This window comes from Salvelinus sp. IW2-2015, unplaced genomic scaffold (genome assembly GCF_002910315.2).
Source record: "Salvelinus sp. IW2-2015 unplaced genomic scaffold, ASM291031v2 Un_scaffold1512, whole genome shotgun sequence".
NCBI lineage: Eukaryota > Metazoa > Chordata > Actinopteri > Salmoniformes > Salmonidae > Salvelinus > Salvelinus sp. IW2-2015.
Genome location: NW_019942956.1, coordinates 77,028 through 88,891, shown reverse-complemented (window position 1 = coordinate 88,891; position 11,864 = coordinate 77,028). Strand labels below are relative to the sequence as shown.

General features: G+C 41.7%; 1 protein-coding gene across 3 annotated transcripts in view; it reads left to right on the top strand.

The window, feature by feature from the left end:
* Positions 1-3,149, top strand: part of LOC112071086 (thymosin beta-a) — a 10,506-nt gene extending 7,357 nt beyond the window's left edge. For all 3 annotated transcript variants that reach the window (XM_024138554.2, XM_024138555.2, XM_024138556.1), the window contains one exon: positions 2,655-3,149. In XM_024138554.2, coding sequence (XP_023994322.2) covers positions 2,655-2,695 — 41 coding nt within the window. In that variant the 3' untranslated portion in view covers positions 2,696-3,149. The remainder of the gene's footprint in view (positions 1-2,654) is intronic.
* The last annotated feature ends 8,715 nt before the right edge of the window (positions 3,150-11,864 follow it).

Sequence of the window (11,864 nt, the reverse complement as noted above, 5' to 3'; positions counted from 1 at the left end):
TGGACTAGACTGAAGCCGTAGTTCAGACAGGATGGACTAGACTGAAGCCGTAGTTCAGACAGGATGGACTAGACTGAAGCCGTAGTTCAGACAGGGTGAACTAGACTGAAGCCGTAGTTCAGACAGGGAGTGACGTGAGAGAGGAGCAGGAAGAGAGGAGTTGAGCTGTCACCATGGCAGCAGCCTTGTCAACATGAACTGATCCCTCCCCTCCCTGCTTCCTCCTTTCTCTTGTCTGCGTCCCAAATGGAACCCTTATCCCTACATGGTGCCCGGCTCTGGTCAAAAGTACAGCACTTCATAGGGAATATGATGCCATTTGGAATGTAGACTCTTATCTATCTGATCCAATCCTGACCTGAGATGCTGCATGCCCACTTCTCAAACTTCATCAATCAGGCATTGAAGTCAGTGGGAGGGAGATTATTTGGGTGGATATTAAAGGTCCAATGAAGCCGTTTTTATCTCAATATCAAATCATTTCTGGGCAACAATGAAGTACCTTACTGTGATTGACTTCAATTAAAATGGTCAAAAAGAAACAAAAATTGCTTCTTAGCAAAGAGCCATTTCTAAATAAATTTTGCCAGGACTGTCGGAGAGTGGTTTGAGTGGTGAGCAGAAAACAGAAAATTAGCTGTTATTGGCAGAGAGGTTTGGAACTCTCTTTCTTATTGGTCTATTAACTCATTTACCTCATGGTGATGTCACCACGGAAGGCCAAAACTCCATCCCACCAAAACAGGCTGATATTTCAGGTGGTCTTTTCAAACAGCTTTTACACTAAAAGGGCATTATCATAACTTTCACAGTATTATCCCAACCTCATAGTGTGGAAATGTATACACATTGTTTGTCAGTAGCAGTGTGGTAGGAGGTGTGATTGGGAGTGCAGTAGTAAGCATCATGCATGTTCACCGCTCTAGAAACACCTGCTGCAATAACCCCCAGGACAGAATACTGCCATGCAGGGAGGAACCTCTAGTAAAGACATCTAGACACCTATTGAATTCGGTTGGTTACGCTTTCTATTTTCAATTCTCTATTTACCAGGTATTTACATCAGTATTACATGGTAATATTAAAATGACATGACAATTACTCTGTTACCGTTTTCTATTGTGTAGCCTTCCATGTTATTTCATAAAGCACAATTTCCCCATAAAAACCTGGGAAATGTCAGACAGGGCTGTACAGTGCGGTATTACCTGCAGGTATAACATAAAGCGTCACATACATTTTAAAGATTTACTGTATAAAAGAGAGGGTTGTTGATAACAGGATAAAAGACACTTGACCAATGACAGGAGGTTGAGCCAGCCAGGCTGATAACAAGCCAATGAAATTATCCATCCATTCTGATAACAACCAATTACACATTTATACCACTTAGCTGATAACATCCAATACATATCTTTACCAGTTTCTTATAACAACCAATTACTATTCACACCCATCTGATAACAACCAATTAACCATTATTTACCAGCCATTCTGGATAACAAGCCAATACATATAGCCAACCATTGCTATAACAAATCCCAATGACATTATTATCACCTCTTATACAAATTCCAATACATATTTATCTACCCAGCTATACAACCCAATGACAATTTACTATCCACTATAACAATCCATATAACATGATTTTTTAGCCACCAGCTAAACAAGCCTAATTAAAGTTTACTAAGCCAGTGCTATATACAAGCCAATTACAATTTACAGCAGTCTTATAAACATCCAATACAGTTATTGATCAAATCCATTGCTATTAACACCAATACAGATTTTAAGCTATCCAGCTATAATCAAGCCAATTTACAATACCTACCATTCTATATACAACCAATTACATATTTACCATCCAGCTGATAACAACCAATGGACATTATTGACTACCATTCTTATAAACAATCCATATACATTAAGTTTTATTCTACCAAGCTATAACAATGCCAATGACATGAGGTTGATACAGCCATCTGATAACAATCCAACATGACAGGAGGTTTGACTACCAGCTGATAACAACCAATGACAGAGAGTTTAGTATCCAGGCTATAACAAGCCAATGACAGTATTTGACAGCCCAGGTCTTATAACAGCCCAATGACAGATGTATTAGCTAGCCACTAAAAAGTCCAATCATTACATTTGAGCCACCACCTGATAACAACCAATAAGAATCTGACCATCCATTCTCAAACAACCAATAAAATTTAGATCCATGCTATATACATAATTCCAATGACAGGAAGTTGAGCCAGCCAGGCTGATAACAAGCCAATGACAGGAAGTTGAGCTAGCCAGGCTGAGGAACCATCTGTCTCACAAGCTGCCTTTCAGCCTGCGCCGCTCCTGAGAGTGGATTCATCCTCTCTTTCTATTGCTCCTTCTGAGAGTGTTTTTATCCTGTCTTCTATTGTCCAGTCATAGCTCATGATTTTAACGTTCAGTATGAGGATGTACTGCCATTTTAGGATACAGTATCTTCCATTTTGGATTGGTTGTGGTGTCCTGTTTTGAGTGTTTTGGAATAGATGAGGTGATGAACAAATATCTGATAGTTTGATTACTCAATATGCCAGATATCCATCACAACAGTGTTCAAGACATAGACTAATCACTAAGTCTCTCTCTTTCTCTCACAGATATCGAGCAGGAGAAGAAAGCTGAAGGAGGCTCCAAATGAAACGCCATGGTTCCTCTCCTCCAGTCGTCGTTCTCTCTTCTCCTCCTTTTAAGAAATATGTCTATCATCTCTGCTTCTGCTTCTTTGCGTTTCACCATGTTAATTCATCACAATGGCGTTGACTGTGATGCTGTGGGGTTAGGGGTGCATGATTAGTAAAGGGAAGGCCACTACCATTTTAACCGTCAATGTTTTGAATTATGCTTTTTCATGCAGTCTTGGTTGGAAAGGGATAAACTAAGATCAAGATGGAAAAGACATGGCGTTTGTTGAAAAAAAGGAAGAACTGAGCATGTTGTGTTTGTGTCAATGACATATAATACTGTCACCATCAACAGTTAGTTCCACTGTCAACTATGCCCAATGTTCTGCCTGTACACAGTGCCATTCTGGATAAGCTCTATAACAATAACATGAGAGAAGATATTTTTGTTTTAATAAAATTTGTGTTTTAGTCTTGTCTTTTTTTTTACTTAAGCAATAAGATCTTGTGTAATCTTGTGATGTTTTTGTCATTATATTGAGAATACAATCCTATTAAGAAGATTCTTTAAAAGATGTATGTATGAGTGATTATTAGCTAGTTTGACTGGCAGAGCTCATTCAGGACAGGTTGAAGTGTAATCTGAGGCACATACCAACCAATGACTGTGAATGACATATGAATGGACAAAGCCATTGATCACGTGATACCATTCGTTCCTATGTGAAGAATCAATAGCGCATTGAAGCCAAATGAAGTCTGTTAAAATGGCGTCTCATAGAGACATAACATGCGCAGTTTGAGCTACTCCAGGAAGTGACTTTGCAGGCTAGCCCCCTCATTGAGTAACTCAAGGTGAAGGCTGATCAGGGTACTGCAGATTGTCATTAGTAACTAAATTATCCTTATAACTTGTTCTGTGTCCGATTTTTAAATAATAATTTCAAGGACATACATCTGGTGTATTAGAAGCAATTGTTTTGACCATGATTGTCTTCTAAACATGATTTTATTTACACAAAGATTGACCACGAAAATTGAATTTTTTTCATTCACTATAATCCTGTTTTCTGCAAACAATGCCTGCAGTACCACAGTCAGCCTTGAACTCCCGCGGCTTCAATGAGAAAGGCATGTCGTTCTCCCCTGATACAGTACTCTTGTCAGCCATAAAATGAAAATATTTCCATTTCATTGTGTGCTACACAGGTATTGCAACACATTTTTCTTGTCAGAGTCTCAACCAAGTGTACCGTCGCTGTGGATGCTACTGCAAGGTGCTGGTGTTTCACAACACGTAGCTAATCAGCTGTGGACGCCAACCGATGCCTCCAACTCTAACTACAAACTCAAGCAAATCTGAGGAGTCAAAAACGAAACACCCTTTATTATGATCCAACTATTACACCTTCAAAACAAATGTTACCAGGAGATGTTTCCATAGGAACAGCATTGCAGCACAACACAGGGCTGTTGTATATTCAGAGCTGTACAACATTTAGTTGCGTGTTTTCCTTGGATATTGAAATGCAGGCACTACCAAGGTTTTTCCCCCAAAAGTTCTGTATTGCTTGTGTTGTGTTTCACTTTAATGGTTTTACTATAGCCAGCCAGGTGAAGTGCCAGTCTCCGTCCCAAATTGCACCCTATTCCCTATATAGTGCACTCTATTTGAACAGAGCACTATGAGCCAAGGTCAAAAGTAGTGCACTACAAAAGGAATAGCGTGCCATTTGGGACATACACGTACTCCTGCCTCTGCCTCTGCAACAGGACCCAGCATGCCAACAGAGAGGTGTGGTTTAGGTTCATAAAACAATACAATGTACAATCAGTCCTGTACGAGTTATGATCAGGGTTGGGTACTTTCTAAATGTTTCTTTACCTTTATGTAACGAACAAATTATTACTTAGAATAATGGCCTAGAAATAGTGGATTCACTGCCTTGTTTAGGGGTAGAACAACAGATTTTTAACTTGTCAACTCAGGCATTTGATCTAGCAACCTTTCAGTTACTGGCCCAACGCTCTAACCACTAGGCTACCTGCCGCCCCAGGTAGCTGTTACAGTTACTAGTTACCTGTCCAAAATTGTAATCAGTAACGTAACTTTTGGATTACCCAAATTTAGTAACGTAATCTGATCACATTCAGTTACTTTTAGATTACTTTCCCTTCAAGAGTCATTAGAAGAAGATAAAAATGTATGTTACCATTTGAACAACATCTATTGCAGGATAAATCAATGTTAAAGTTTACATAGCTGGCCATATATGGATGTTAAAYTTTACTTTATGGGTTGGTTATATAGGCTTCTTCTAACCCACCGTTTCTACTACATATAATAATATGATTAAATTATATCTTTACATTAATATATATAATATATATATATAAGTCCAAAAATGGATGTAGCAACTACAGATTGCCCCTTTAAGTCTATCAGAAGTGTGCAAGTTTGAGCATGTGTCCATTAGGCCTATGGATTTATTTTATCAGCATGTGGTTGAGCGATATAAAAGCCTCACTTGTATTCCATAGGCTGGGATCCTCACTATGCAGCTGTTATTCTATAGGCTGGGATCCTCACTATGCAGCTGTTATTCCATAGGCTGGGATCCTCACTACTGCAGCTTGTTATTCCATAGGCTGGGATCCTCACTATCAGCAGCTGTTATCCATAGGCTGGGATCCTCACTATGCAGCTGTCTATTTCATTTTATGGCTGGTATCCTTGGCGAACTACTTGCAGCTGTTATTCTATAGGGTGGGATCCTCACTATGCAGCTGTTATTCCATAGGCTGGGATCCTCACTATGCAGCTGTTATTCCATAGGCTGGGATCCTCACTATGCAGCTGTTGTTCCATAGGCTGGGATCCTCACTATGCAGCTGTTATTCTATAGGTGGGATCCTCACTATGCAGCTGTTGTTCCATAGGCTGGGATCCTCACTATGCAGCTGTTATTCTATAGGCTGGGATCCTCACTATGCAGCTGTTATTCCATAGGCTGGGATCCTCACTATGCAGCTGTTATTTCCATAGGCTGGATCCTCACTATGCAGCTGTTGTTCCATAGGCTGGGATCCTCACTATGCAGCTGTTATTCCATAGGATGGATCCTCACTATGCAGCTTTATTCTATAGGCTGGGATCCTCACTATGCAGCTGTTATTCCATAGGCTGGGATCCTCACTTGCAGCTGTTTTCTATAGGCTGGGATCCTCACATGCAGCTGTTATTCCATAGGATGGGATCCTCACTATGCAGCTGTTATTCTATAGGCTGCTGGGATTCCTCACTATGCAGCTGTTTATTCCCATAGGCTGCGGATCCTACACTATCAGCTGTTGTTCCATAGGCTGGGATCCTCACTATGCAGCTGTTGTATTCCATAGGCTGGGATCCTCACTATGCAGCTGTTGTTCCATAGGCTGGATCCTCACTGATGCAGCTGTTGTTCCATAGGCTGGATCCTCACTATGCAGCTGTTATTCCATAGGCTGGGATCCCACTATGCAGCTGTTGTTCCATAGGCTGGGATCCTCACTATGCAGCTGTTATCCATAGGCTGGGATCCTCACTATGCAGCTGTTATTCCATAGGCTGCGGATCCACACTATGCAGCTGTATGTCATAGGCTTGGGATCCTCACTATGCAGCTGTTATTCCATAGGCTGGGATCCTCACTATGCAGCTGTTATTCCATAGCCTCGATCCGCACTATGCAGCTGTTGCAAGAGCGCATTTTCCACTGGCTTCCACTGGTTTCAAAAACAATAATTGTTAGGCAGCTTAAACTTCTTGAATTCAACCATTATTGGGTTCAAATCAAATTGTATTTGTCACATGCGCCGAATACAACAGTGAAATGCTTACAAGCCCTTAACCAACAATGCTTTAATTAAGTAGTTAAGAAAAATAATTGTTAAGTAAAGAAATTGAAATAAAAGTAACAAATAATGAAACAGCAGCAGTAAAATAACAATAGCAATATGTACATGTAGGTAGAGTTAAAGGAACTATGCATAGATAATAAACAGAGAGTAGCTGCAGAGTAAAGGAGGGGTCTGGGTAGCCCTTTGATTAACAAATACACATTTCTATTCGTAAACAGCCATCCACAACAACCACAATCAACCACAAGGCGCAAATAGCTAAATGAGAGAGCAGCAGTGTGATTCACATCAATGCGCTATGTAGATATCAATAATARGTGATATCCGTATCACCGTAGACTACACCACTGCTGTCCTTACCTCAAAGCCTTTATTCAAATTGGATAATCTTTGGATGCCGACAGCAGTCGTACCATTGGGAGACATAACTTGGACTGTAGCCTACAAAACCCCATTCCTGCTCTTTTACCGCGATCCATCAACCACATTTGTTCTGTCATCATAGTGGTCTCTGACGTGGTCAGACTCGCTCAGGTGGAACAAATTTAAACCTGCGCCTTTTTTCAATTGTGATTTGAACTGTCATTGAGAAAACAGAAGTGTCAAATATTTTTTTCGCAAACATCCTTTCTGAATTTAAAAGTAATCCTCGAAGTAATCATCTACATTTTTCAAAAGTATCTTTAATCTGATTACAACATTTTTGCCGGTAACATAATGGATTACAGTTACAGTTTTTTTAATCCCTTACATGTAATCCGTTACTCCCCAACCCTGGTTATTTAAAAAATATATATATATTTAACTAGGCAAGTCAGTTAAGAACAAATTCTTATTTACAATGACACCTACATGATGCTGGGCAAATTGTGCGCTGCCCTATGGGACTCCCAATCACGGCCGGTTGTGATACAGCCTGGATTCGAACCAGGGTGTCTGTCGTGACAACTCAAGCACTGAGATGCAGCGCCCTAGACTGCTGCGCCACTCGTGAGATTATAAGTACATTAGCTCAGTTGAATGTTCTGGGGTCTTCTTCTGCACAATTACACAACACTTCTTACAATTTATGCCACTGCAAAAAAAAGGGGAAGTCAAGATCGTGTTACTAACAGGTCTGCCTGTTCTTATAGTTGAGAAAGGAAGGAATCATGTCTAGGAATTTAGCAGAGGAGATTTAAAACAACTGCGTTCCACAATTGATCATGGATCATGCCTCCACTTGCCAGGACTTACAGATCTCTCCTATTGTGAAAGTGCACATACTGTGCCTTAAAAAGTATTCACACCCCTTGACTTTATCCAAATGTTGTTGTGTTGCAGCCTGAATTTAAAATAGATTAAATTGAGATGTTGTGTCACTGGCCTACACACTATACTCCATAATGTCAAAGTGCAATTACATTTTTACAAATTAATTAAAAATGAAAAGCTGAAATGTCGAGTCAATAAGTACTCAACCCCTTTGTTACGCCTTTTTATCCCTTTTTTACTCTCTGTTCTAGACGTTCTAGACGACCAATTCTCATAACTTTTAGCCGTACCCTTATCCTACTCCTCCTCTGTTCCTCTGGTGATATAGAGGTGAATCCAGGCCCTGCAGTGCCTAGCTCCACTCCTATTCCCCAGGCGCTCTCTTTTGATGACTTCTGTAACCGTAATAGCCTTGGTTTCATGCATGTTAACATTAGAAGCCTCCTCCCTAAGTTTGTTTTATTCACTGCTTTAGCACACTCTGCCAACCCGGATGTTCTAGCCGTGTCTGAATCCTGGCTTAGGAAGACCACCAAAAATTCTGACATTTTCATCCCTAACTACAACATTTTCAGACAAGATAGAACGGCCAAAGGGGGCGGTGTTGCAATGTACTGCAAAGATAGCCTGCAGAGTTCTGTCCAACTATCCAGGTCTGTTCTCAAACAATTTGAACTTCTAATTTTAAAAATCCACCTCTCTAAAAACAAGTCTCTCACCGTTGCCGCCTGCTATAGACCACCCTCTGCCCCCAGCTGTGCTCTGGATACCATATGTGAACTGATTGCCCCCCATCTATCTTCAGAGCTCGTGCTGCTAGGCGACCTAAACTGGAACATGCTTAACACCCCAGCCATCCTACAATCTAAGCTTGATGCCCTCAATCTCACACAAATTATCAATGAACCTACCAGGTACCACCCCAAAGCCGTAAACACGGGCACCCTCATAGATATCATCCTAACCAACTTGCCCTCTAAATACACCTCTGCTGTTTTCAACCAAGATCTCAGCGATCACTGCCTCATTGCTTGCATCCGTAATGGGTCAGCGGTCAAACGACCTCCACTCATGACTGTCAAACGCTCCCTGAAACACTTCAGCGAGCAGGCCTTTCTAATCGACCTGGCCGGGGTATCCTGGAAGGATATTGACCTCATTCCGTCAGTAGAGGATGCCTGGTTATTTTTTTTAGATGCCTTCCTCACCATCTTAAATAAACATGCCACATTCAAGAAATTTAGAACCAGGAACAGATATAGCCCTTGGTTCTCTCCAGACCTGACTGCCCTTAACCAACACAAAAACATCCTATGGCGTTCTGCATTAGCATCGAACAGYCCCCGTGATATGCAACTTTTCAGGGAAGCTAGAAACCAATATACACAGGCAGTTAGAAAAGCCAAGGCTAGCTTTTTCAAGCAGAAATTTGCTCCCTGCAACACAAACTCAAAAAAGTTCTGGGACACTGTAAAGTCCATGGAGAATAGGAACATCTCCTCCCAGCTGCCCACTGCACTGAAGATAGGAAACACTGTCACCACCCACTATTTATAATTGAGAATTTCAATAAGCATTTTTCTACGGCTGGCCATGCTTTCCACCTGGCTACCCCTACCCCGGTCAACAGCACTGCACCCCCCACAGCTACTCGCCCAAGCCTTCCCCATTTTCTCCTTCTCCCAAATCCAGTCAGCTGATGTTCTGAAAAGGCTGCAAAATCTGGACCCCTACAAATCAGCCGGGCTAGATAATCTGGACCCTTTCTTTCTAAAATGATCTACTGAAATTGTTGCCACCCCTATTACTAGCCTGTTCAACCCTCTCTTTCGTGTCGTCTGAGATTCCCAAGATTGGAAAGCAGCTGCGGTCATCCCCCTCTTCAAAGGGGGGGACACTCTTGACCCAAACTGCTACAGACCTATATCTATCCTACCCTGCCTTTCTAAGGTCTTCGAAAGCCAAGTCAACAAACAGATTACCGACCATTTCGAATCCCACCATACCTTCTCCGCTATGCAATCTGGTTTCAGAGCTGGTCATGGGGGTGCACCTCAGCCACACTCAAGGTCCTAAACGATATCTTAACCGCCATCGATAAGAACAATACTGTGCAGCCGTATTCATTGACCTGGCCGAGGCTTTCGACTCTGTCAATCACCACATCCTCATCGGCAGACGCGACAGCCTTGGTTTCTCAAATGATTGCCTCGCCTGGTTCACCAACTACTTCTCTGATAGAGTTCAGTGTGTCAAATCGGAGGGTCTGTTGTCCGGCCTCTGGCAGTCTCTATGGGGTGCCACAGGGTTCAATTCTTGGACCGACTCTCTTCTCTGTATACATCAATGATGTCGCTCTTGCTGGCTGGTAAATCTCTGATCCACCTCTACGCCAGCTACGCAGACGACACCATTCTGTATACTTCTGGCCCTTCTTTGGACACTGTGTTAACAACCCTCCAGGCGAGCTTCAATGCCATAGAACTCTCCTTCCGTGGCCTCCAATTGCTCTTAAATACAAGTAAAACTAAATGCATGCTCTTCAACCGATCGCTGCCTGCACCTGCCCGCCTGTCCAACATCACTACTCTGGACGGCTCTGACTTAGAATATGTGGACAACTACAAATATCTAGGTGTCTGGTTAGACTGTAAACTCTCCTTCCAGACTCACATCAAACATCTCCAATCCAAAGTTAAATCTAGAATTGGCTTCCTATTCCTCACTAGCTTTAAGCACCAGCTGTCAGAGCAGCTCATAGATTATGCACCTGTACATAGCCCATCTATAATTTAGCCCAAACAACTACCTCTTTCCCTACTGTATTTATTTATTTTGCTCCTTTGCACCCCATTATTTCTATCTCTACTTTGCACATTCTTCAACTGCAAATCAACCATTCCAGTGTTTTACTTGCTATATTGTATTTACTTCGCCACCATTGCCTTTTTTTGCCTTTACCTCCCTTATCTCACCTCACTTGCTCACATTCTATATAGACTTATTTTTCTACTGTATTATTGACTGTATGTTTGTTTTACTCCATGTGTAACTCTGTGTTGTTGTATGTGTCGAACTGCTTTGCTTTATCTTGGCCAGGTCGCAATTGTAAATGAGAACGTGTTCTCAACTTGCCTACCTGGTTAAATAAAGGTGAAATAAAAAAAATAAAAAATGCCAAGCCTAAATAAGTTCAGGAGGAAATATTTACACAACAAGTCAGATAATAAGTTGCATGGACTCACTCTGTGTGCAATATTAATGTTTAACATGATTCTTTAACCTCATCTCTGTACCCCAAACATATAATTATCTATAAGGTCCCTCAGTCCAGCAGTGAATTTCAAACACAAATTCAACTACAAAGACAAGGGAGGTTTTCCAATGCCTCACAAAGAAGGGCACATACTGGTAGATTGGTAAACAAAAAATAATTCAGAAATTGACTATCCCTTTGAGGATGGTGAAGTTATTAATTACACTGTGGATGGTGTAACAATACACCCAGTCACTACAAAGATACAGGCGTCCTTCCTAACAGTTCCCTGAGAGGAAGGAAACCGCTCAGGGATTTCACCATGAGGCCAATGGTGACTTTAAAACAATTACAGAGTTTAATGGCTGTGACAGGACAAAACTGAGGAGTGTGTGAATTTAAGTATGCTCTCTCTAATTCTCTCTTTCTCTCTTTCTTTCTCTCTCCCGGAGGACCTGAGCCCTAGGACCATGCCTCCGGACTACCTGGCATGATGACTCCTTGCTGTCCCCAGTCCACCTGGCCGTGCTGCTGCTCCAGTTTCAACTGTTCTGCCTGCGGCTATGGAACCCTGACCTGTTCACCGGACGTGCTACCTGTCCCAGACCTGCTGTTTTCAACTCTCTAGAGACTGCAGGAGCGGTAGAGATACTCTTAATGATCGGCTATGAAAGGCCAACTGACATTTACTCCTGAGGTGCTGACTTGCTGCACCCTCGACAACTACTGTGATTATTATTATTTGACCATGCTGGTAATTTATGAACATCTGAACA